The 27,522-nt window shown below is 41.2% G+C and overlaps 1 protein-coding gene across 2 annotated transcripts; it reads right to left on the reverse strand.

The window, feature by feature from the left end:
* Positions 1-8,793: 8,793 nt before the first annotated feature.
* Positions 8,794-24,448, reverse strand: LOC115129336 (putative monooxygenase p33MONOX). Of its 2 annotated transcripts, none has more exons than XM_029659575.2 (8): positions 24,305-24,448; positions 20,144-20,245; positions 19,720-19,907; positions 19,380-19,497; positions 16,310-16,437; positions 11,119-11,258; positions 10,587-10,771; positions 8,794-10,393 (listed from the first exon to the last, which is right to left on the reverse strand). In XM_029659575.2, the coding sequence occupies exons 2-8, from the start codon at positions 20,169-20,171 to the stop codon at positions 10,185-10,187; spliced, it is 996 nt and encodes a 331-aa protein (XP_029515435.1). In that variant the 5' UTR covers positions 20,172-20,245; positions 24,305-24,448; the 3' UTR covers positions 8,794-10,184. The 2 variants fall into 2 exon arrangements, with proteins under 2 accessions (XP_029515435.1, XP_029515434.1); XM_029659574.2 differs by having other exon boundaries at positions 10,587-10,774; positions 24,305-24,442.
* Between the last annotated feature and the right edge of the window lie 3,074 nt (positions 24,449-27,522).

The raw sequence follows: 27,522 nt of genomic DNA on the forward strand, positions 1-27,522 counted from the left end.
GGGGTAGGAGTTGCCAGGTGGAAAGCATGGCCAGCCGTAGAAAAATGCTTATTGAAATTCTCAATTATGGTGGATTTATCAGTGGTGACAGTGTTTCCTATCTTCAGTGCAGTGGGCAGCTGGGAGGAGGTGTTCTTATTCTCCATGGACTTTACAGTGTCCCAGAACTTTTTAGAGTTAGTGTTGCAGGAAGCAAATTTCTGCTTGAAAAAGCTAGCCTTGGCTTTTCTAACTGCCTGTGTATAACGGTTTCTAGCTTCCCTGAACAGCTGCATATCACGGGGCTGTTCGATGCTAATGCAGAACGCCATAGGATGTTTTTGTGTTGGTTAAGGGCAGTCAGGTCTGGGGAGAACCAAGGGCTATATCTGTTCCTGGTTCTAATTTTCTTGAATGGGGCATGTTTATTTAAGATTGTTAGGAAGGCATTTTAAAAAATATCCAGGCATCCTCTACTGACGGGATGAGATCAATATCCTTCCAGGACACCCCGGCCAGGTCGATTAGAAAGGCCTGCTCGCTGAAGTGTTTCAGGGAGCGTTTTACAGTGATGAGTGGAGGTCGTTTGACCGCTGACCCATTACGGATGCAGGCAATGAGGCAGTGATCGCTGAGATCTTGGTTGAAGACAGCAGAGGTGTATTTAGAGGGGAAGTTGGTTAGGATGATATCTATGAGGGTGCCCGTATTTAAGGCTTTGGGGGTACCTGGTAGGTTCATTGATAATTTGTGTGAGATTGAGGGCATCAAGTTTAGATTGTAGGATGGCTGGGGTGTTAAGCATGTTCCAGTTTAGGTCGCCTAGCAGCACGAGCTCTGAAGATAGATGGGGGCAATCAGTTCACATATGGTGTCCAGAGCACAGCTGGGGGCAGAGGGTGGTCTATAGCAGGCGGCAACGGTGAGAGACTTGTTTTTAGAGAGGTGGATTTTTAAAAGTAGAAGTTCAAATTGTTTGGGTACAGACCTGGATAGTAGGACAGAACTCTGCAGGCTATCTTTGCAGTAGATTGCAACACCGCCCCCTTTGGCAGTTCTATCTTGTCTGAAAATGTTGTAGTTTGGAATTAAAATTTCTGAATTTTTGGTGGTCTTCCTAAGCCAGGATTCAGACACAGCTAGAACATCCGGGTTGGCAGAGTGTGCTAAAGCAGTGAAAAGAACAAACTTAGGGAGGAGGCTTCTAATGTTAACATGCATGAAACCAAGGCTATTACGGTTACAGAAGTCATCAAAGAGAGAGCGCCTGGGGAATAGGAGTGGAGCTAGGCACTGCAGGGCCTGGATTCACCTCTACATCGCCAGAGGAACATAGGAGGAGAAGAATAAGGGTACGGCTAAAAGCAATAAGAATTGGTCGTCTAGAACGTCTGGAACAGAGAGTAAAAGGAGGTTTCTGGGGGCGATAAAATAGCATCAAGGTATAATGTACAGACAAAGGTATGGTAGGATGTGAATACAGTGGAGGTAAACCTAGGTATTGAGTGATGAAGAGAGAGATATTGTCTCTAGAAACATCATTGAAACCAGGAGATGTCATTGCATGTGTGGGTGGTGGAACTAATAAGTTGGATAAGGTATAGTGAGCAGGACTAGAGGCTCTACAGTGAAATAAGCCAATAAACACTAACCAGAACAGCAATGGACAAGACATATTGACATTAAGGAGAGGCATCCTTAGTCAAGTGATCAAAAGGGTCAAGGGAGTGGAGAGGTTGGTTTGGGGGTCACGGCGATTTAGACAGCTAGCCAGGACATCGGTAGCAAGCTAGCATAGGATGGAGGTCTGTTGTTAGCCACCTCTTGCGTTCCGTCAGTAGATTAGTGGAGTTCCGTGTTGTAGAGGGGATTAGTCCAAATCACACAACAACAAAAAATAAAAACAATAGATATAGTTATAGAGGCCCAAGAAGAAACATAATAATAATAAAAATAAATAAATTGTCCGATTGTCTATTCTGAGAGCAGCCGGTAAGACAGCTAACGGTTAGCAGGCCGCAGATGGGCGTTCAGGTAACGTCGCGACGGAGGAGCCAGCCGGATCTCCTTCGGGTAGATAACGTCGGCAGTCCAGTTGTGAAGGCCCGGTGGGGCTCCGCGTAGGCAGTAAAACGGGTCCGGATAGGTGACTGCAGCCCAGGAGTGATTGACGGAGCTCAGGAGTGATTGACGGAGCTGGCTAGCTCCGGAGTAATTGATGTTTGCTCCGGAATCGACGAAAGCAGATAGACACACGGATAGCAGCCAGCTAGCTGTGAGATCCGGGAGTGAATGTCCAGAGAGCAGTTGAAATCCAGGGACATGGAGAGAAAAATCGGTCCGGTATGTTCCGTTCCGAGCCGCGCTGCGCCGTACAAAACTGGCGATAGATTTTCGAGTTAAAGGATAGCTGATGACCACAAACCGTGGTTAGCTGAATACTAACGAGTTGCCAGTAAAGAAGCTAACTAGCTTCTGATTCGCTTCTGGCTAGCTCCTGGCTAGCTTCTGGCTAGCTTCTTGGAGTTTCTGGCTAGCTTCTGGCTAGCTTCTTGGAGGATTGCAGATTTGAGGTAAATAATACGTATTTATACATATCAATTGGTGAGGCAGGTTGCAGGAGAGTGTATTGAAGATGAGTTGATGGAAAATAAAAATAAAATGTATGTGAAAAAAGTTGTAAATATATATATATACACGACACGACAAGACGAGGACAAAAGACGTCTGAACTGCTATGCCATCTCGGGCAAGTGATTGAAGGGTCTCAATACCTATGCAAATGTTATATTTAAGTTTTTTATTATTTAGCCACATTTCTTGTTTTGCTTTGTCATTATGGGATATTGTGTGTAGATTGATGAATTGGAAAAAACTATTTAATACATTTTAGAATAAGGCTGTAACCTAACAAAATGTAGAAAAAGTCAAGGGGTCTGAATTCTTTCTGAAGGAACTGTATGTTAATAACAGCCTTATGACTTTTGTTTTGTCATTTGCCGTATATCAAGAACAGCGTAGTACTACTCAGCTAGAACCGTAAACAAGTATTTTTGCGTCATACCCATGGTTGCCTATATAGTCTGACATACACACGGCTGGAATGCTGTTTTAGGTAATCAGCATCCAAACTACTCGGTTTGTAAACAGAGATGGATCCCTGTGGAGTGACATCTCCTTTGAACACTCTGACACAGAAATGCGGTTGGACAAGTTACTTTTAAAGTCTTTTAAGTCTTTTAAGTCTTTTAAAATGATGCATAGTTGAGATGTCATCGATGGGGTGTTGTCTGAGTTAGGCTGGCCTTATGGTGCTGGCCACCGCTCTCTCTCTCTCTCTCTCTCTCTTACTTCTCTCTGCTCCCTATTTAAATTTCTCTTTCTCTCTCTCTCTCTCTTCTCTCTATTTGAATTTCTCTTTCTCTTTCTTCTCTCTCTCTCTCTCTCTTCTCTCTGCTCTCTATTTGAATTTCTCTTTCTCTTTCTTCTCTCTCTCTGCTCTCTATTTGAATTTCTCTCTCTCTCTCTCTCTCCTCTCTGCTCTCTATTTGAATTTCTCTTTCTCTTTCTTCTCTCTCTGCTCTCTATTTGAATTTCTCTTTCTCTTTCTCTGCTCTCTATTTGAATTTCTCTCTCTTTCTTCTCTGCTCTCTATTTGAATTTCTATCTCTCTCTTTCTTCTCCCTCTGCTCTCTATTTGAATTTCTCTCTCTGCTCTCTCTTTGAATTGATCTGTCTCTGTCCTATGTCTTTCTCTCTCTCTCCTCTCTGGCTCTCTCTTTTCTTTCTCTCCTTCTCCCTCACCCTCTCTGTGGGTTTAATGTTACTGAAGTAACACAAGGAATCCAGCGGTGGTTATGGGCTGAGGCCCCAGCTAATTCTCAGCTGGATGGATTTGTTTTCCTCCAGTGTTGTGGCATCCGCCTGTTTCCCACAGTAACATGACGAGTGACAGGAGAGGCCTAAAGCTTGCTGCCTCCAGCAACTCTCATCTCCACCACATCCCCATGTTATGGGGTACACAGTGTGTGTGTGTGTTTGTATGTCAAGTGCGTGCATGCTTGTTAGTGTGTGAGAGTTGAGTGTATGTGTGTGCTTGTATGCATGTGTGTGCAGACGTGTGTGTGCAGACGTGTCATGTCCGTAGGGGGCACAAGGGTACGTGCCCCCTCAGATTGTATATTTTTTTCTGATATTAAATTAATTACTAAACTTAATTTTTAAGCCCACACTTTATCATAATTATTTATAAAAATATCTGTCATCGGTATTTTGCCGATGGGGCACACTGACGGGACTAGGCAAAGAGTGCCTCCACCCCCCCCTATATACCAGTGTGGCATTTGTACTAAACTCCTAAGGCTTAAAAGTTATTAAAGAATCAATTAAAATCATAATTGAACAAGAGTTACTCTTAGATAACCTATGCAGGAAAAATACACATATTTTTAACATAGAATTAGGCATTATGATTATGGCTAAAGATTGCAGGAAAAATATTTTTCAGGTATTTGAAAAATGCGATATTCTCCATCATCACGTACTTTGTGCCCCTTGTACAGTAATGGGTGCATGACACCCCTGTGTGTGTGTGTGTGTGTGTGTGTGTGTGTGTGTGTGCAGTCGTCTACTCTGCTGTTTAACACCAACATTAAATCGATCTCGCCTGCTGCTCTCCTTCTGTCAACATTTCACTCTCCCTTTCCCGGTTCCTCCTCCCTCTCTCCTGGTCCTCCATTTGGCCTTTCACTAAACACTGCAAACCTCTGGACCTAAGATTGTAACTCATGCCTGTACATGCCTGGGCCTTTTGATGTCTGCCCTCTCACTCTCTGCACCACTTGAAAATCAGATATGAATGCCCTGAAAGCCTTTAATTAGGCCAAACCAGAGCCATATATTTAGAGAGTTAGGCCAACCGTGAGAATTTGAAAATGGTTCTAATTCTAGATATTCTGTTACATAGCATTGTTTAAATTTTCCCCATGTTAATGGGGAGCTAACATGGCTGCCATAGAACTTTGTAGTGTCATGTAAATGCATCATAATGCAGAAACTGCACTGGCCCAACTCTCTAAATACATGGCTTTTGGCCAAACTATAAGTGGAGGGGGTTAGGAAGCTACCTCCAAGACAAGGGCATTGGCAACTTCCAAACCAGTAAGGGTCATAGATGAAAGTTGTGCAGGTTGGCATTTATTGTCATGAATCTTGCTCCGCAGAATAGTCACTAGCTGGCACAGCCACTCAATCTGATTTTAAACCTAACCCCAACCTTAAAGTGGCTATCAGCAATTAAAAAACTAGCAAAGCATGTTGGTAAAAAGTTGAGGGACGGGGCTGAAGAAATGTAACACTGAGCTGTAGATACATTAGGTGGTGTTTCGAGGCTTTACAGTCTTTGTTTACAAACATTGCAGTAAAACAAGCTTGTATTTTGGGTTCTGATAGGGTATGACAGTTGAACTGAGCTCATGAAGAATTTATACTCTTCAAGAATCAATGGATAAATATCATTCATTCAAAAATGGATGCAGCAACTGCAGATTTCACCTTTGACACTATCCTTAATCACACTGCTAACCCTAATGCCTAACCTTAACCTTCAATTAAGACCTAAAAGCAAATGTTAGTTTTCATTCAATTGTCTTTGCAGTTGGGCCAAATAGTAGAAATCACTCAGTTCTGTCTCCAGGGCAAGATTCACGACAATAAACATCATCCTGCAAAAGTTGCTGGGAAAGTAGCGCTGTTTCTGCCCTAGTCATGACTGTACTATACATGCAGTAAACTACAAAGGGAGAAGCCAAATTCTGAACCACACCTTTCTCAAGTACGTACTCTGATACTCTTTACTCCGTTCTTTTCCCCCATTTGACCAGATCTCAGCTATTACCAATTTTATCAGTAATTACTAGCAATTGATTTATCATAAGCAGTTGATATGCTATGACAAAACTCAATAAGTTACTAATTAATTTTGTATCCCTGTTCTGTCTTACTGGTTTCTTGTGGCAGGTGAAGTCTCAAAAAGTACTAAATACACTGAGTGAACAAAACATTAAGAACACCAGCTCTTTCCATGACATAGACTGACCAGGTGACTCCAAGTGAAAGCTATGATCCCTTATTGATGTCACCTGTTAAATCCATTTAAATCGGTTTAGTTGAAGGGGAGGAGACAGGCTAAAGAAGGATTTTCAAGCCTTGAGACATGGATTATGAGCGTGCCATTCAGAGGGTGAATGGGCAAGACTAAATATTTAAATGCATTTGAACAGGGAATGGTAGTAGGTGCCAAGCGCACCGGTTTGTGTCTAGAATTGCAATACTGCTGGCTTTTTCACGCTTAACAGTTTCCTGTGTGTATCAAGAATGGTTACACGTGTTCTGCCACTGCGAGGACGATCAGCTGTCCGTCCTGTCTCCCTGTAGCTCTGTCTTAGGAGTCTCACAGTACGGACATTGCAATTTATTGCCCTGACCACATCTGTAGTCCTCATGCCTCCTTGCAGCATGCCTAAGACACGTTCACGTAGATTAGCAGGGACCTTCGGCATCTTTCTTTTGGTGTTTTTCCAGAGTCAGTAGAAAGGCCTCTTTAGTGTCCTAAGTTTTCATAACTGTGACCTTAATTGCTGACCGTCTGTAAGCTGTTAGTGTCTTAACGACCATTCCACAGGTGCATGTAAATTAATTGTTTATGGTTCATTGAACAAGCATGGTAAACAGTGTTTTAACACTTTACAATGAAGATCTGTGAAGTTATTTGTATTTTTACATATTCTCTTTGAAAGACATGGTCCTTGTTGGGAACCATTGCTATAGCCTGTCTTACAGGGGTGTTTCTGCCTGGATGAGCAAGCTTCAATTATTACTGTTGACACACAAGAGCCTGTCAGTAACTGGTGAGAGATTGATCAAGATTGTAATCATACAATTGCTCATGTCAGTCAGGCCGAGGAAGAAATGGAATCTGCACTTTATCACCAGGAAACAGACTAGGGGAAGGTGTGCCCCTGTCAGACTGGTGCATTGGCACACTTTGAATTGCCATTGCAAGTGAATGGTCAGAAAGTCTAATGGGTAAAGTGTTGGTAATGCCCTTCAAATAAATATTGAGCTGGAATATTGTGCTGGAAATGCAGCATCTTATCTAACTATTGTAATGGCTGTCACAATACCCTATAATGTCAAAGTGGAAATATGTTTTTAGAATTTTTTACAAATTAATACAAAATTAAAAGCTGAAGTGTCTTGAGTCAGTTTGTATTTATTATGGATCCCCATTAGTTCCAGCCAAGGCAGCAGCTACTCTTCCTGGGGTTTAATGTGGATCCCCATTAGTTCCAGCCAAGGCAGCAGCTACTCTTCCTGGGGTCCAAACACGTTAAGACACTTACATTACACATAAAACATCACACAAAATGTATACCACTATACAACAATATTACAATGCACGGGTGTGTAGATTGGGTGTGCTAGCGCTTGTGCGCGTATGCGTGTCTACCTGTGTGTGTCTCTTCACAGTCTCCGCTGTTCCATAAGGTGTATTTTAATCTGTTAACCAATTCTACAGCTTGCATCCGTTTTCTGAGGTGGAATAGAGCTCCATGTAGCCATGGCTCTATATAGTACTGTGCACATCCCGTAGTCTGTTCTGGAATTGTGAAGGATTGTGAAGACCTCTGGTGGCATGTCTTGTAGGGTATTAATGGGTGTCCGAGTAGTTTAAACAGACAGCTCGGTGCATTCACCTCTTACAAAGACAAGCAGTGACGAAGTCAATCTCTCCTCCACTTGGAGTCCTGATAGACTGACATGTCTATTATTAATGTTGGCTCTCCGTGTACATTTAAGGTCCAGCCGTGCTGGCTCAACAACATTGTAGTTACTCCACAATACTGACCTAATTGCCCTGTAGGTTTTTGCTCCAACACTAATCTAGCACACCCAATTCTAATAATCAGCTAGTTGAAGGTAAATCTCAGGGTTTGAAAAACTCTGCTGTACAGAATAAAAAATATTCCAAATAAAGCAATACAGCAAAAAAATGTGGCAAAGGAATGAACTTTTTGTCCTGAACACAAGTGTATTGTGTATGGCAAATACAATACATTACTGAGCACCACATATTTTCAAGCATAGTGGTGGCCTGCATCATGTTATGGGTATGCTTTTAATCATTAAGCACTGGGGAGCTTTTCAGGATAAAAAAAAACTAGATGGAGCCAACTAGAGGAAAACCTGGTTGTCTGCTTTCCAAACACAAGGCCAAATCTTTACTGGAGTTGCTAACCAAGAAGACAGTGAATGTTCTGCGTGGCCAAGTTACAGGTTTGACTTAAATCTATGGCAAGATCTGAAAATGGTTGTTTAGCTATGATTAAAAACCAATTTCACAGAGCTTGAAGAATTTAGAAAATAATAAAGTGAGCAAATGTGCCACAATCCAGGTGTGAAAAGCTCTTAAGACACTTATCCAGAAAGACTCAGTTGTAATTCATCACTGGAGCCTTGTGCCATCTAGCGTCCATGAGATGCAACTGTCAAATCAGCAAAAGTTTCACAACTTAAATATTTAACCTAACAGCGGACCCTAATGGAGGATTTTAAGACTGTTGGATGTTAGACAATCATGCAACATAAAATACACTAGTTTAGCAACCCCATTCCCCCCAAAATGTCCATCTTTAAATCGACTGAAGCTGTTTCATAAACAACGTCTGCCCTGTCCTTTTATATGGTGGGGAGGGGTCTCCCAGCCCTTTAGAGTTAACCTTTAAGAGTAATAACATTCAGAAAAATTGGGAGTAATTTTGTTTGTGTTGAGTTTATTTACAGCTGAATTCAGTGGGAAAAGCTATCCCTTGTGCAACAAACTATTGGAATTCATAAACATCTTGCAAAAACAGCATTGATTCTAAAATAATAGTTAATATAAAAACACATTTCAAACGATTACTTCAATGCATAGGCCTTCATATCAATATATTCTTAAAGCATTACAGACTTGTATATGGAAATATCATAACACACCATTTAATACCAATAACATAATATCTGGATTTTATATTATTATCATTTTTTTTAAATTCGAGGTTAGCAGTAGCCACACTCTCATCCAATAACAAACTTAAGTAATAGTACTAAGACAAATAAAAAGTCAACTGATATGGCAGATGTCAGAAGCAAGCTTAGGCACAACATCAGTAAGACCACATCACTGCCCCACCCCCCCAAAATAACTATACAAAACTATCAAACTACAAAAACATAAGACTGTCAGAGGTGGAGTCTAGTTGAGTGAAATTGCATTGGCCGGGGACTGTACAGTGCTTTTAGCGAGTTCAATATAATGAACCATGGCGGTTTTTGTCAGTCAGAGCAGGGGACTGATTGAACCAGTACCTGGGCTTAAGGAGACCATATGACAAGATCTCCTCTGACACCCGGGATCCTTCAAGTCAAAGTCCCATTAACCGTCTCTTCAAATGTTATGTCAAAATACATTCGGTACTCACCACAATATGGCGTTTCGCAGAGCAACTATCTTCATACTGCTGTTACACACAGTATGTACTTTCAAAAAAGGTAAAAAATAGTAAAAAAATATTTGTTTTTGACCAAATGCGCATGCGCCAAATCCAATTACTCATTACTGCCACGCACAGGTCAGCTGATCCAGCAGCAGTACAGTATCGCAAAATACATTTTTAGGAGGTAAACGCCATGCGTAACGGCAGTAACGACGATAGTTCCTCTGCGAAACGCCATATTGTGGTTAGTACCGAATGTATTTTGACATAACATTTGAAGAGCCGGTTAATGGGACTTTGACTTGAAGGACCCTGAACGTCAGAGAAGATCTCGTCATATTCACGGTTTCCTCAAGCACAGGTACTGGTTTAGTGACTCATGAGACATTACGGTTTCCTCAAGCACAGGTACTGGTTTAGTGACTCATGAGACATTACGGTTTCCTCAAGCACAGATACTGGTTCAGTGACTCATGAGACATCAAAACCACCATTTCAATCTCATGACATCGCAGACGACAATGGCAACCGGGCACCATATGCCAAAGCACCCAGAAACTGAAGAAGTGACCCTCTTGAGGCAAGGTGGTTGGAAATACTCCATTTCGTGCTTTAATTGGACCAAGGAGGGTCGGTAGAATTCAGGAGAAGGGGTTCCTGGGGGTATCAGAATCCTGACGGCGTCAGGACGTTCATGTCCCGGGGTTTGAGTTTGTGTGGGCGAGTCTGGGGGGGTCTCTTACCCTCGATGCCGCTGATCTCGATCTTCGGGGGGTTGAACTTGGCAGGGTCATCCACCATGAGGTTGACCTGGGTCTTAATGCCTTCCATGGTGTTGGACTTTGGCACGCCAAAGTACGACTGTAGAGTGAAGCCTGAGGGACAGCAGAGGAGACAAGGACGTTACTCAACTAACAAAAAGGTATATAATCAATATAGCAAAAACAGCAACATCCATTACATTCCAAGTCATTCTTAAAAGCATTCTCTCTCTGGAACACAAAGTCCACAATGACAGCTCAGCCAACAGTCATAATAATAGAGACTCCTGAGGGACTGATTTCTCACCTGTGTTGGTTTCTGAACCAGGGTCAGTAGAGGACTTCTGTACTACTGGGCGAGAAGTTCCAAAGAAGCTCCACCTCTCCCCTCCTGCTCCTCCTCCCTCATTGCCTCCCATTTCTGGGCTGAAGTTAGGACTGCCGAGCTCCGGTGTGGTGAGAAACGGTGCTGGACTCAGGCTGTTGAACCAGCTTCTGTGCCCCCACACACATTAACAATATTAGAGACATGGAACAGTTGTACACAAAAGTACCATCTGAAATTAATCTTTGCATCTATTGCTTATTCTGAGAAAAGTGGAGAAGTTCTATTCTACTACATATCTGGGGTTGAGTATCAGTGGAGAAGTTCTATTCTACTACATACCTGGGGTTGAGTATCAGTAGAGAAGTTCTAATCTACTACATACCTGGGGTTGAGTATCAGTGGAGAAGTTATATTCTACTACATACCTGGGGTTGAGTATCAGTGGAGAAGTTCTATTCTACTACATACCTGGGGTTGAGTATCAGTGGAGAAGTTCTATTCTACTACATACCTGCGGTTGAGTATCGGTGATCCGTGGGGACTGACGCTGGGGGTAACGGAGGGGGTCCCGGAAGGGGTGCCACAAGGGGTGGATTGAGCTGATGTCGAAAGCCTGTCCTCCTTGAAGTCCCCACTTGGCATTCTCAGCTTCTGCAGAGACAACGAGGAAGAAAGATGCAGCTTAGAGATGTTGTTAAGTAGCTCCCTGTCTGCAACCCATGAGGGAGAGAGCGGTGTGTGTTTTGCAAGACATTTACAGACAACACACATGGCAAGAAGACACAGCAAGATTGTGACATTGAGGCGAGTCAAATGATGGCTGGCCACAAACACACAAACCAAAGCCCAGTTTGGCCTGTCCCCCCCCCCCCCTTTTTGTTTCTGTGTCAAACTAAGGGTTATTGGAAACCGTTGACCGCCCTTAACCGCAGTCAATGGGAGAGATAGCCACTCAGGGGGCACTGAACAGAAGGATTGAAGATTCTCTGGTGGGCCAACAGGCTACAAAGTCCACTGGACCGGCACAAAGACAAATGGCCTTCTAATACCCCTCTCTATGCAGGGATCCCATTCCCATCAGTCCAAAATTAGAAGCTCACTGCATATCAAGTATTTTTATTATGTGTATAACTTAAACGCATCAAGCCAGGGAGTGTTCTTCCTAGGCCAAACAAGACAGGCAAACCACATATCCTGCTCCCACCCAGAAAGAAACCAAACCACCCTCAAGACCTGTCACCAAACATCCCTATTACCCATATTATCCATAGCAGGATAACCCTGCCAATATGGTTCCCCAGGTAGGTAGCAATTAGAGGTCGACCGATTAATCAGAATGGCCGATTAATTAGGGCCGATTTCAAGTTTTCATAACAATCGGAAATCGGTACTTTTGGGCACCGATTTGACTTTTTTTTGTTGATACCTTTATTTAACTAGGCAAGTCAGTTAAGAACACATTCTTATTTTCATTGACGGCCTAGGAACGGTGGGTTAACTGCCTCGACCAGGGGCAGAAAGACAGATTTTCACCATGACAGCTCGGGGATCCAATCTTGCAACCTTACGGTTAACTAGTACAGCGCAATAACGACCTGCCTCTCTCTCGTTGCACTCCACAAGGAGACTGCCTGTTACGCGAATGCAGTAAGCCAAGGTAAGTTGCTAGCTAGCATTAAACTTATCTTATAAAAAAACAATCACTCATAATCACTAGTTAACTACACATGGTTGATATTAACTAGCATGTTCTGCGTTGCATATAATCTGACTGAGCATACAAGCATACAAGTATCTAAGTATCTGACAGAGGTGTTAGGCATAAGCAGGCGCGTAAACATTAATTCAAACAGCACTTTCGTGCGTTTTGCCAACAGCTCTGTTGTGCGTCAAGCATTTAACTGTTTATGACTTCAAGCCTATCAACTCCCGAGATGAGGGTGGTGTAACCGAAGTGAAATGGTTAGCTAGTTAACGCGCGCTAATAGCGTTTCAAACGTCGCTCGCTCTGAGTCTTCTAGTAGTTGTTCCCCTTGCTCTACATGGGTAACACTGCTTCGATGGTGGCTGTTGTCGTTGTGTTGCTGGTTCAAGCCCAGGGAGGAGCGAGGAAAGCTATACTGTTACACTGGCAATACTAAAGTGCCTATAAGAACATCTAATAGTCAAAGGTTAATGAAATATAAATGGTAGAGGGAAATAGTCCTATAATTCCTATAATAACTACAACCAAAAACTTCTTACCTGGGAATATTGAAGACTCATGTTAAAAGGAACCACTAGCTTTCATATGTTCTCATGTTCTGAGCAAGGAACTGAAACATTAGCCTCCTTACATAGCACATATTGCACTTTTACTTTCTTCTCCAACACTTTGTTTTTGCATTATTTAAACCAAATTGAACATGTTTCATTATTTAGTTGAGGCTAAATTGATTTTATTGATGTATTATATTAAGTTAAAATAAGTGATCATTCAGTATTGTTGTAATTGTCATTATTACAAATAAAAATCGGCCGATTAATCGGTATCTGCTTTTTTGGTCCTCCAATAATCGGTATTGGCGTTGAAAAATCATAATCGGTCGACCTCTAGTAGCAATATTCACCGAACATGAGGCAATCTAGAGAGAGTTTCCCAACTAATAGTCCATAGTCCTATGCTATAGGCTAGTGAAAAAGCTCCAATCTTACCATTTTGAGTCTGTGGATTTTGGTTACTACCATCTCTGGAACAATATTCTCAATGTTCATCCTCCATTCTGTTGAGGAATATTGGGATGAATATCCCGTACCTCTGTGTGTACTATCTCCGTCTGTTCTCCAGGTTGCAATCCTTGCTCTTAAGTTCTGTTCACTGTACTGCTCATCATTCCAATGTGGCTGATGCACTGTCTGTCCCCTCTTGGTTTGCTCTGCTCCTAACAGTCTATCTAAGGGTTTCCTCTAGGGTTTCAGCACCTGACCGAAACATAACCTTTTGGAACCCTGCCTGTCGAATCTAAATCTGGTGTCGACCACAGCTCCAGCCGGTTGGTCAGGGACCACATGTTTATGTCACACCCATGTTTCTGTCATAGACCCAGGAGGGGGGTAAATCTCTGACCATGTGACATTGATAGAGCACACCCTTTTAGTAGGAAGGGCACTCTCGATTGTGATTTCTGGTTTATCATCAAAATAAATCAATTGCAGCACAATTTCAGACTCATTCCACAGTTTTTACATGATTAAGTACAATACCATTGGAAAGATCCATTTATAATCCTAAAACTTAAGTTGAAAATTATGCTGTCACTGTTTCCTGTTGACAAGACATTTTGATAAATAGCCAAATGTCAAAACACAGCTTTAACTTGTCCAAATCAAAAACCAATGCGGAGAAACAGTTTGTGATATACTGAAAACATAAAATGTACTATCTACGCTGAGTATACAAAACATTAAGAACACTCCATAACAGACTAACCAGGTGAATCCAATGATCCCTTATTGATGTCACCTGTTAAATCCACTTCAAAAAACAGGTTCCCGTGTGTATCAAGAATGGTCCACCACCCAAAACTGTGGGAAGCATTGTAGTCAACATGGGCTGACATATCACTGTGAAATGCTTTATACACCTTGTAGAGTTCATGCCCCGACGAATTCAGGCTGTTCTTATAAACTCAATATTAGGAAGAAGTTGTGCATAATGTTTTGTATACTCAGGGTACACATACATGTGCAGTAAAAGTAACTACTTATTTTAACGTTACAAGTGGCAATAAATCACTCAACTATTAGGAGAACATTTTGTTGTATGCGCTGTTGAAACGAACAACAACAACGTCGTATATATATTGTATCGATGTGCTACGGAGTCGAAGGTTCGTCAACACACTCTTGGGCCAGACTGGCAAAAACTGGCTCTAGCCTGATCAAATGTTTGTTTAACCCGGACCTCGCCAAACAACGTCAGCTAGCAAGCTACAGTAGTTTTTAGCTAACGTTAGTTCGCTAGCACTAAGTGTCCCCGTTTCTGTTAGCGGTATAACGTTACCCAGAAGTGAATAAGTGTTACCCAATCAGCTATATGACTAGTCATTGTGTATATACTGTATGTTAAATTATCTTCGTTTCAGCTGTTTTTGTTGCTAACGTACGGTAGGCCTCCGTTTATTTTACTGTTCGGTTAATTTAGCGAACGTTAGGCCTCGACATACAGGATATTGTCAAGGAAAAATGAAACAATAAATCTAATGAAATACCTTTTCATGAGAAGATTCCTTTGACTTTCCAGTACGATCCACTCTGTCATTTTATCCATTATTCGTATTTTGTATTCAAGTTTAATTGACAAATAAAGCACGGAGACGGAGGTACAATGACGTGTGGCTAGCTAAGTTAGCTACAAACCGGAAAAATTTGTTACAGGCTTTCTGATTGGCTGTTTCAGGAAAATATGGGCGATCGTGTCATTTTGTGTTTGCCTGGCAACATGCAAAGCACAGAGAAATACGTTCTAGAACAGACTGATTCTTATTATACCTCAGTGGAACATACGGCATTAGCTATGGTTTACTACAAGTGTCAAAAGAACATAGAACTCGACCATCGAATCGAGAACCTGGCAACAAATCAGATGATCTAAAAACAAATACATCACACAAGGAAATAGCCCTGCTTTATTGTGGGTGACAATGTATATAAGCTATTGTCGAGCCATTATATTGATGAAAATGAGTCCACCATATATGTGGATACCATTTACCTATAAAATAACTGAATATAGATTATGATTATAGTACTAAAATGACTATGTAACATGAGTGGATATTGATGGAATTCATATATGTAACAGGGTTGGTTATAATTCTACTTGCTACTTTAGAAAAATGTATTTTAATGTTTTTGTATTCAGATTGATTGGATGACTTTACATGTCAATATAAACTGGGTAGTTTGGTTCCTGGATGCTGATTGGCTGACAGGGAAGGACAAAACATTTATTTTTACTGTTCTAATTACTTTGGTAACCAGTTTATAATAGCAATAAGGCACCTCTGGGGTTTGTGGTATATGGCCAATATACATGGCTAAGGGCGGTATCCAGGCACACCGTGTTGCGTCATGCATAACAGCCCTTAGCCGTGGTATATTGGCCATAAAAAAAAGCAAAAAAGATCCAAGCACACTCTAGAGGAAGACAGCATGTTTCTAGTTCTTCAAGATTGATTGCTCTTATATAACACTATGTCCTGCTCCCATCCACCTATGGTATGTCAGGTAGCATGACTCAGATAGCATGAGTCTGCACTGATCAAAGGACTGGAATTACACCAACTATTTACAAACATTACAGTTTTTCTCAATCGTGCACAAGCATTTCTTGGTTCTGCATTGAAACATACAGTAACAATAGCAGAACAGCTATGATCAAATTCTCAAATACATTTACAGAACTTCTGATAATGTTCTTGCCTTAGTACCTGACTTGCATATCATAGACCACCTTTAGCTAAACTTTAAATGCAAATGTCATCAGTGAATACAAAATGGTATGTCAGATAGCATGAGTCTGAACTAATATTAACTTATGCATTGATGAGGGGTTTAGCATTACACCCACCCCTCCAGTGGACAGGGATATGCTTTTTCCAAGGGTAAGCTGTTCTTGTATCAGTGCCAACAGTCAATCCTCCAGTCCCTGTCATACTCACAGGCATCTGCCCCTCAGCCAGGCGGTGGAATCGTGTGTCCTCTGCCGAGAGGCCCTTGTGGGGGGTGTAGCCAGCTTCTGTTAGCCCTGCCTGGAGCTCAAACCTCTGGAGGCTCTCCTGGGTCTGCTCTGAAGAACCACAGTCAGCACAGTCAGCAGTAGGACATACAAGTCTAGTGTGGTGTACTAGTCTAGCGCAGCAATGTTGAATGCAATGATATTATGTCATCCATCCTATCCCATATATCTTTCTATGTCATTCCTATCATCTAGAGCAGGGATGGGCAACTTTGATGGGGGTGGGGACAACAACAAAAACTGAACTCCCCCCCACCCCCCCCTGCGAGCAAAACATTTTTAGCGGCCCCCATCGTGACAGTGAAGATAAACATTTTAAGTTTTAAAGTTCATTTACTGCTATTCTACACATTTTGCCATGGGGTGGAGAGAAGAATGTTCAGTTTTACAGAAAAAAAAGTCTACCCATTTTGCAACAGGGTGGAGGCAAATGTTTGCAGTGTTTAATATGAAAATTGATGATCAATGGGCCCGGCTACGGTCAGTCATTGGACCATGCTTACTACAAGTTTAAATAGCTGGCCAATATACTAACTTACCAATCTCAAAAATGTAGCTGACATGGGCTAATTGAGTGACTGTGTGTTTTCTAATTGAGAGACCTTGGGTATTCTATTATATTAAACTATTCGCAAGTTGCCCATCACTGATCTATACAGTGCAATATATACATTTGAAGTTGGAAGTTTACATACACTTAGGTTGGGGTCATTAAAAAAAAAAATCTACTTCTCCACATATTTCTTGTCAACAAACTATAGTTTTGGCAAGTCGGTTAGGACATCTACCTTGTGCATGACACAAGTCATTTTTCCAACAATTGTTTACAGACAGATTATTTTACTTATAATTCACTGTATCAAAATTCCAGTGGGTCAGAAGTTTACATACACTAAGTTGACTGTGCCTTTAAACAGTATGGAAAACTCTGATAAATGATGTCATGGCTTTAGAAGCTTCTGATAATTGACAATTGGCTAATTGACATCATCATAATTTGAGTCAATTGGAGGTGTAGCTGTGGATATATTTCAAGGACTACCTTCAAACTCAGTGTCTCTTTGCTTGACATCATGGGAAAATCAAAAGAAATCAGCCAAAATTAATTGTAGACCTCCACAAGTCTGGTTCATCCTTGGGAGCAATTTTCAAGTGCCTGAAGGTACCACGGTCATCTGTACAAACAATAGTACGCAAGTATAAACACCACAGGAACAAGCAGCCGTCATACCGCTCAGGAAGGAGACACGTTCTCTCCTAGAGATGAACGTACTTTGGTGGAAAAAGTGCAAATCAATCCAAGAACAACAGCAAAAGACCTTGTGAAGATGCTGGAGGAAACAGGTACAAAAGTATCTATATCCACAGTAAAACGAGTCCTATATTGACATAACCTGAAAGGACGCTCAGCAAGGAAGAAGCCACTGCTCCAAAACCGCCATTAAAAAGACAGACTACGGTTTGAAAATGCAGATGTCCTCTGGTCTGAGGAAACAAAAATAGAACCGTTTGGCCATAATGACCACCGTTATTTTTGGAGGAAAAAGGGAGAGGCTTGCAAGCCAAAGAACACCATCCCAACCGTGAAGCACGGGGGTCGCAGCATCATGTTGTGGGGGTGCTTTGCTGCAGGAGGGACTGGTGCACTTCACAAAATAGATGGCATCATGAGGATGGAAAATTATGTGGATATATTGAAGCAACAGCTCAAGACATCCGTCAGCAAGTTAAAGCTTGGTCACAAATGGGTCTTCCAAATGGACAATGACCCCAAGCATACTTCCAAAGTTGTGGCAAAATGGCTTAAGGACAACAAAGTCAAGGGTTTGGAGTGGCCATCACAAAGCCCTGACCTCAATCCCATAGAAAATGTGTGGGCAGAACTGAAAAAGCGTGCGCGAGCAAGGAGGCCTACAAACCTGACTAAGTTACACCAGCTCTGTCAGGAGGAATGGGCCAAAATTCACCCAACTTATTGTGGGAAGCTTGTGGAAGGCTACCCGAAACGTTTTATCCAAGTTAAACCATTTAAAGGAAAAGCTACCAAATACTAATTGAGTGTATGTAAACTTCTGAACCACTGGGCATGTGATAAAAGAAATTAAAGCTGAAATAAATAATTCTCTCTAGTATTATTCTGACATTTCACAATCTGAAAATAAAGTGGTGATCCTAGCTAAATCCTAAAACAGGGATTTTTTTAATAGTATTAAATGTCAGTAATTGTGAAAAACGGAGTTTAAATGTTTTTGGCTAAGGTGTATGTAAAACTTCCGACTTCAACTGTATACCATCTATTCTGATATTTCTACAATATGGGATGTTTTACTGTGTTAGCATGTTGGATGTCTAGTTACATTGCAAAGTTGACAGGTATCTCACTATGTTAACATGTTACCGCACGGCAAGCAGTACCGGAGCACCAAGTCTAGGACCAAAAGGCTCCTTAGCAGCTTCTACCCCCAAGCCATAAGACTGCTGAACAATTAATCAAATGGCCACCGGAGTAGCAGCAGTGTTTTGAACACTGCTGCAACTCGCTGTTTATTATCTATGCAGTCACTTCACCCCTACCTACATGAACAAATGACCTCTAACCTGTACCCTCGCATACTGACTGAGTACCGGTACCCCCTGTATACAGTATAGCCTCATTAATGTTATTGTATCATTTTTATTATTTTTTTACTTTAGTTTATTTGGTAAATAATTTCTTAACTCTTCTTGAACTGGACTGTTGGTTAGGGGCTTGTAAGTAAGCACTTCACAGTAAGCTCTACACTTGTTGTATTCGGCGCATGTGACACAAAGTTTGATTTGATTTGATGTTAAAGGTTTAGACACATTGTAAAATTGTCAAGTGTCTCACTGTGTAACGATGTTGGATGTGTAGATACATTGTAAAGTTGTCAAGTGTCTCACCGTGTTAGCATGTTGGATGTGTAGATACATTGTAAATTTGACAATGAGAGTGTTTTTGTTTTCCTACTTACTGATCATGAGTGTGTTCATGAGAGAGGAGGCTTTGGCCTTGACCACGGGGACAGTGGGCTTGACCGGTGCTGCTGCTGTTGCCACGTTAAACTGACTGCCAGTGCCACTCTCGTCCTCCTTGACATAACAACAGGCCAATGGGTTTCATATGAACACAATACTAGGTGCTTTATGGGTGGTCACTCTCCCAGCAACGGTTCATTAAACTCTACAGTGATAACCTCGGTCAGGTTGGACATTGAGCGTTACAGTTGCCGTTACACAACAAGTACTATTACACAACTTATACACTGTATGTAGTAACAGGATAGATAACTAGGAGATATTTAGGTTCTGTACCTCAACAATCCTCTTGAACTTCCTCTGTGGGATGAGAGGGTCCTTCCATGGGTTGTTGACACACATGTCAGGGGGAGGGGAGTGCATGGGAGCGTCCAGGGCCTCGTCATAGCTAAAGGCTCGTCTGGACATACCGATGGGGGAAGAGAACCCCCCAAAGAATCCCCCCGATACACCAGACTCCAGTGCTGGAATTGGAGACAACGGCAAGAGAAACATTAGAGCAACATTTAATGACCTTACCTCATTTATTTGATCGCTAGTGGACCATTTGTGTGTCAAATGAAGAAGCACACCATCACATTGACTATCTTATTGTGTTGGGAATCAAAGTGATGTTACTAGTCATCAATTCTATTTGCTTTCATATTTGATGATGTGTATCACACGTGATCAATGAAGGAGGATGTTCATCATGTATTACCTGGTATATCACCCTGTCTGGATCCCATTCTGCAGTGTGCTATGGAGGACCAGGATCTATGCGAGTGAAGGTGAATGTGGAGATCTTGGCTGGCTTCCTAATCTGCAGAGGTCAGCATAAAACCCAACATAAGTTAATAAAGGGGCAGAGTTCCAGAGGCCTGGGCCCGTATCCACAAGGCGTCTTCAGAGTAGGAGTGCTGATCTATGATCAGTATTGCCTTTAAGATCATAAAGAATCAAATGATATGGACAGATGGGGACCTGATCCTAGATCAGCACTCTGAGACGCTTTGTGGATAGGGTCCTGATACAACAACAAAAATTGCTTTATGAATAATGTCATACAATAATACAATGTGATGTGAGAATCACTGAGGTTATACACACTAATTAATAAACGTTTGGTTTTATGTTTGTTTTCGGAAGAGCACACTGTCATGGGAGGTGTTCTGACCCCCAAATAGACCTGAGTCAGGTTACCAGAAGCCTATGTTACAAAAGGTCACAACATCAGAGTCATGTCATGGAAAGACAGGAAGTCACACTCGTCACACAATGTTACAGTGTCCACACCAGATGGTGAAGGTGAAGCAATGTTTCAATGTATATTTGTAGGCTTTTATGCAAGAGTATTAATCAATTGACTTTGTTTTCTTATTGCAAGTTGCAACAGACCAATGCTGTTTGCACAACATGCACTCCTATAACATTTATCCCAGTACTTTGTGGCCTAAACTCTCCTTCATCTACCACAAATCTTACCAACAGATCAGTAACAAATGCAATTATTTTAACCCCATTCCCAAAATTCTATGAGATTAAATTCCTGAATCGTGGAGATACCATGGAGAAGACATACAGTGGGCAAAAAAGTATTTAGTCAGCCACCAATTGTGCAAGTTCTCCCATTTAAAAAGATGAGAGAGGCCTGTAATTTTCATCATAGGTACACTACAACTATGACAGACAAAATGAGGGAAAAAAATCCAGAAAATCACATTATAGGATTTTTAATGAATTTATTTGCAAATTATAGTGGAAAATAAGTATGTATATAGCCTACCATAGCAGGCTGCTGTTTAAAAGGTCAGAAATAGAATGGGGAAGCAGTAATAGGAGGTAAAAAGTATTTGCAGAACATGAGAAACATGCGATTGTGAAAGTCAAGACAGCATAGCTTTAACCTAAACTGAAATTGACAACGTCAGCAGCAGCACTTGCCAGCTGGACAGTGACTTGCACAAATACAATATTGATGTGAAGTTCGCAAACGATTCGTCCTTTTTGAACGACTCTTTTCACTGACGACAACCAGCAGTCCATCATGTGCACAGCAGAAAAATCATGTTACAGGCATCATAGAGACGGAAAATAACGGACAAGTTATTGCATTGTGAAAAAATGGAATCATTTGATGATTGAATGTTATTGGACACAGCTTTGTAGAACCAAAATACACACAGCCTTCTGCTCAACACTCGAACTCAAGAGCGAATCGTTTGTGTGGCTGCTGCAGTTCTCGAATGATAGCCACTTCATGTTTTTTTAGTTAACTGACCTGGAATACCATGCAGGTGTGTTGAATTTAGGCAATCACTGAACAAATACATTAGCTCAGTTAGTCAGGTAGGACTGGGCGATATGGTCAAAATGTCATATTACAGTATTTTATGTTTTTAGAAAAAAAAGTTTATATTGTAACAACCCTGGGTTTATAAGCGCGGATATCGACTCTGCCGCTCGAGCATGCTTTTGCGGCAGTCAATAGCGCGCTGGACTTCGGGCTAGAAGGTCTAGGGGTCTTTCTCTATTCTGATTGTTTTATACAATTCAACATCAGCCAAAAATTATTTTCAGCATTTACATCCATTTCTGCCACATAGACGATATGGACAAACAATCTAGGCCTTATTTTTAACCAAATGTTGCAATTGAAATTTAATTTAAGATTTAGAGCAAAACACTTGCATTAACTGATGGAGTCGTGGATTATTATTATTGTAATTATATAGTTAGAATATATAGTGGGCACTTTGAATAAGTGTTGTTTGACATGACAACGAATGAAAATACAAGGGATGAGTTATTGTGACAAGGTAGGAACCAGTGTTAAGTGTTTCCTATGGGACCCTATAATCTTTGGATACATTGAATATTTTCTCTTAGCTACTTCATGTAGTGAACGTATTCATGCTTCGCATATTACTCTTTTGATTTGGAAGATACTGTTACACAAATAACATGCTGATTTAGGTCTATACCATCACTGGTATTATTAGGCTGTATAGCTAATTACATTTGCTCCGACTCAGTACATTTATTAGCTAGCTAGCTAACGTTAGCCAGCCAAACCAGCCAACTAACTAGCGATTACCATTAGCGGCTAACAAGATTTAGGCCCAATTTGCTAATTACCTGTTTGCAGGTGTAAGAAACACAAATGAATAGTGTCATTATAGAACACTGGTGAATTTATATTAAGAATCAAAGTGAAAACAGCATCGTTGTTCATCAACATTGATACATGTGTTGCATTGACCATGTAGATTGAACGCAAGTGTCTAGTAGTGGTCGAGGAACATCACATGCGTGACAGGGGCGGGGCTGGGTCTGTGTGGAAAGCGACATGGAGAGTGAGAGCGGAGAGAGATGACTCAAGAAGTGAAGTAAACGAAATCGACGTTACACATATCGTATCACATTTAACAAACCAAACATACAAATACCGTTATCGAAGGTAACGTAATAACTTAAAACGCTCCTTGTATCAATACTGGTATATCGGAAAATACAGTATACCGCCCAGAGGTGTGCACTACACCTGACCAACTGAGCTAATTGTTGGAGCAAAATCTTGCAGTATACAAACCCATGCAGTGTGACAAGTGTAAATTACTTGATCATGTGTCAAGTGTATGTAGACGGGAGGAGTATTATATGCCTGCTGAGCCTAAATGCTGCAATTGTGGTTTGTGAACATGCACCCGAATTTCTGAAGTGTCCTGTTAGGCAGGGTGAAGGAAACAGATGCGGCAAGGATAATGGCTGTCCTGTCCAGACGCGGTGAGAAGAGTGGCAGAAAGAAATGAAGAAGTAATGGTAGTAGGAGTAAAGACACTAGATGATGTCCCTCGTCAACATAACATACGGATCCTGACATGTTGTATGTTAAGAAGGTGGACTTTGTAGCGTTTATTACTTTGTTTATTAACTGCACAGCGCAACGGAGAAAATAGGCATTGTGAATGCGGCTGAGCATTTTTTTGGGGGGGGCTCGTGCATTTTTCTGCAGAGGCATTACAAGGAATTCTGTCGATGCATGCTCCGTCCTCCCAGGCACCTGAGGCTGTGTAGGGATGTGATTTGAACTGTGACGGAAGGAGTGGGAAGGTTGTTTGATTTATCGTCCCCCCCATGGAATATTTTTTGTTACATTACCCAGTAGGTGTAGTCTGCCATAAACTTTCAAGAAGAAGGACATTGGCTAATCTCTCCCGCGGCTGTCAAACCGTTATATTCTGCCAAGAGTCGTTCTTAATCTAGTCCGGTTGCGCCGCAATTTTGACCTCGTTTCAAATGTATCAATAAATAATCGTATTTATATGGCTAGCAATCACAAATGTACATTGTTTGAAACACAGTTTTCAAATGTTCTGTCACATATGACAGCTCCGATAAACCCCCTATGGTGAACGAGATGGCTTGTAGAATCATGATTCTTTCGAGTTTTTAGTTCATCGTTCGCCGATAGGGGGTCCTGCGTGCTCTGGACATGAGGTCTACTGACTCAAATGAACGAAATGAGTCGAAATATTCGTTCATTTGACTGAACGAGTCGAAAAGATCCGAGTCAGTATAAAGAAGTCAACTCCCAATTTCTAAAAGATTACGCGAAAGGCAGGCAGAATACTGGAATTAAATTCATACGATCGGCTACTAGCGCCTTAAAAATATTTAATTGATAAACCATGAATATTATAAGCCTATTTATAATACAAATATCATTATATTGATATTAAGGTATACTATTAAAATATAATTACACATAGGCTATAACACAACCACCGACGCAATAAAAAAAAACATGTATTGATCATATTGGTTATTACAAAAACAGAAACATGACAAGATGCAGTTATAAATTATAGAGATTTCTCACCTATGATGACGATGTACCTGCTATGCCTCAATAAAGTCCACTCACTGTCGTAACTGCGCTGTGTTTGATCCGATTTTGGTGAACAAACAGACAACGGCCTAATCCATGACTTTAGGATGGGCACGCAAATTAACAAGTGCAGTGACAAGCGGTGAAGCACCGGACCAATGAATGAGCATTCTGAAAAATAACGGAAGTGATCATGCTGGAATGGGAATTCTAAAATGAAAGTCTTGACTCCTCCCTGGTGCATGGGTTTGTCTGTCTTGATTCTAGACATGATGCAGAGACCAGAGAAACGTTTTGAAATGCATTTTATTTTGTACAATGGTCACACCTCACAGCAACATCCCAATTATTACAATTATATGTATATATTTGAATGTATAGTAAACATGTTATTATATACATTTCAACTTGCTTTGTTGTATCCCTCCATACATTTACCCATACATTCACACATACAGTGCATTGACTAGAAAAACAACTTACTTCCCCTTGAGTGTGCACATCATGTGGGTGAAGTTCTGTAAAGTTACTTTAGACTCTCTACCACTATTACATAACTTTAATGATGGCAGCACACAGTCATACAATAGCATAGTTTCCCCAATGCAAATAGGGGTTTAGACATATAGGGGGCCAGCCAGATGCCTGACGACGAACAAGATCGACGACCACCACATCCTCATATATTCTCGAATAGAATAATCATAATATGATTAGCCTGCTTAATTACTTACACATAGCTTAAAACGTTCTGAAGTAAAGGTCTACACGTTTGTTTCCATTGATCTATGTATCAGATGTCAGGACACAGAATTATAGGCCTCGGGAACTGACAATTCAATCTTGAACTTGCTAGACTGTTAAATTACACTCTGTACCCAAAGTAGACAATGCCTCACTGTTCTCAATGTTCAGTTGAAAGTTGTCTCAGGTTCATATGGACCAATGTCTGTGATGATGCATGTGTAGGTAATTCAGAATGACTATATAATTTTGAGATTCAGTAGAATCATTTGTGCCTTTGAGCCATGCCTTTTAAAGACATGCTCTAACAACATGCTATTGTCCGTGGCTTTTTAGCTACTTGCCTTTTTACCATCAGGCCTTTAGCATTTTCACATGACCACTTGAACCCGAAAACGCTGTATTAGAACTTTTACCTTGACTGGATCCTGAAAGTCTATTCTCCCCTTCAACTTGCTACTACAAAATGATTGCTTCTACATAATTAAATAATGAACACCCTCCTCTTAGTTTACTGCAAGGAATCCTGGTGACATTATAACCCAGCGTTTCCCAAACTCGGTCCTCGGGACACCAACGGGAGCACGTTTTGGTTTTTGCTGTAGCGCTACACAGCTGATTCAAATAATTAACTAATCATCAATATTTAATCATTTGAATCAACTGTGTAGTTCTAGGGCAAAAAACAAAACATTCATCCCCTGGGTGTACAGTAGCAATAAATTCAGCTCTAGCTTTGGAGGATGCAATGAAAGTTATTTTCCATTATGCATGATATCAGTGTGGAAGGGACAAGATAACTTCAGTCTCTAAGATTGTAACTGATTTGCACAAGAAAGTGAGGAGACTGCATTAGAAAGTGAAAGAGACTACATTGGAAAGTGAGGAGACTGCATTAGAAAGTGAAAGATACTGCATTGGAAAGTGAGGAGACTGCATTAGAAAGTGAGGAGACTGCATTAGAAAGTGAAAGAGACTACATTGGAAAGTGAAAGAGACTACATTGGAAAGTGAGGAGACTGCATTAGAAAGTGAGGAGACTACATTAGAAAGTGAGGAGACTGCATTAGAAAGTGAAAGAGACTACATTGGAAAGTGAGGAGACTGCATTAGAAAGTGAGGAGACTGCATTAGAAAGTGAAAGAGACTACATTGGAAAGTGAGGAGACTGCATTAGAAAGTGAGGAGACTGCATTAGAAAGTGAAAGAGACTACATTGGAAAGTGAAGAGACTGCATTAGAAAGTGCGGAGACTACATTATAAAGTGAAAGAGACTGCATTAGAAAGTGAGGAGACTGCATTAGAAAGTGAGGAGACTACATTAGAACGTGAGGAGACTACATTGGAAAGTGAAAGAGACTACATTGGAAAGTGAGGAGACTACATTTGAAAGTGAGGAGACTACATTAGAAAGTGAGGAGACTACTTTAGAAAGTGAAGAGACTGCATTAGAAAGTGAGGAGACTGCATTAGAAAGTGAGGAGACTGCATTAGATAGTGAGGAGACTACATTAGAAAGTGAGGAGACTGCATTAGAAAGTGAGGAGACTACATTAGAAAGTGCGGAGACTACATTAGAAAGTGAAAGAGACTGCATTAGAAAGTGAGGAGACTACATTAGAACGTGAGGAGACTACATTGGAAAGTGAAAGAGACTACATTGGAAAGTGAGGAGACTACATTTGAAAGTGAGGAGACTACATTAGAAAGTGAGGAGACTACATTAGAAAGTGAAGAGACTGCATTAGAAAGTGAGGAGACTGCATTAGAAAGTGAGGAGACTGCATTGGAAAGTGAGGAGACTACATTGGAAAGTGAGGAGACTACATTAGAAAGTGAGGAGACTGCATTAGAAAGTGAGGAGACTACATTAGAAAGTGAGGAGACTACATTAGATAGTGAGGAGACTACATTAGAAAGTGAGGAGACTGCATTAGAAAGTGAGGAGACTACATTAGAAAGTGAGGAGACTGCATTAGAAAGTGTATTGTCTGTGTCTGGGGGCCATGGGGTGTAAAATCAACTCGAGTCCCTAACCCTAACCCTTACACCATGGAATGGGAACACATTCTCAACATGGTTAATATCAAAATCCAAAATAACCACAGCACCTCGACGGTCGGTCCGTCTCACTGGATCGGGTTCCCTGTGATATTTGTGAGCAAGGGTAGGAGCGTCTAGGACCATGGCATGTGATAGTCCTCAGGCAGAGGAACGTCTGTACAAGACGGAGAGAACACAGATTTATTGGATGCTGGAAAGGGCATCTGCATTCTGTATGATCGTGTCTGCGTTCCAAATGAAACCCTATACCTTTGACGAGAACCTCAATGGGCCCTGGTCAAAAGTAGTGTACTAAATAGTGAATGGGGTATGATTTGGGACACAACTCTACTGTATCTGCTAGACTTGCATCCGAAGTAGTCACAAGATATTCCTTCCCCCAACCTCACCAACATCATTT

Source organism: Oncorhynchus nerka, linkage group LG5 (assembly GCF_034236695.1).
Source record: "Oncorhynchus nerka isolate Pitt River linkage group LG5, Oner_Uvic_2.0, whole genome shotgun sequence".
NCBI lineage: Eukaryota > Metazoa > Chordata > Actinopteri > Salmoniformes > Salmonidae > Oncorhynchus > Oncorhynchus nerka.

What these genes read in the sequence shown, in the direction of transcription:
- LOC115129336 (XM_029659574.2), bottom strand. Translation starts at nt 20,171, where the DNA reads ATGGGATCCAGACAGGGTGATATACCAG. An exon ending in AGTTCAAGAGGATTGTTGAG is followed by an intron (nt 19,498 to 19,719) that starts GTACAGAACCTA and finishes TGTTATGTCAAG; the next exon opens with GAGGACGAGAGTGGCACTGG. An exon ending in CATGAACACACTCATGATCA is followed by an intron (nt 16,438 to 19,379) that starts GTAAGTAGGAAA and finishes GTGGTTCTTCAG; the next exon opens with AGCAGACCCAGGAGAGCCTC.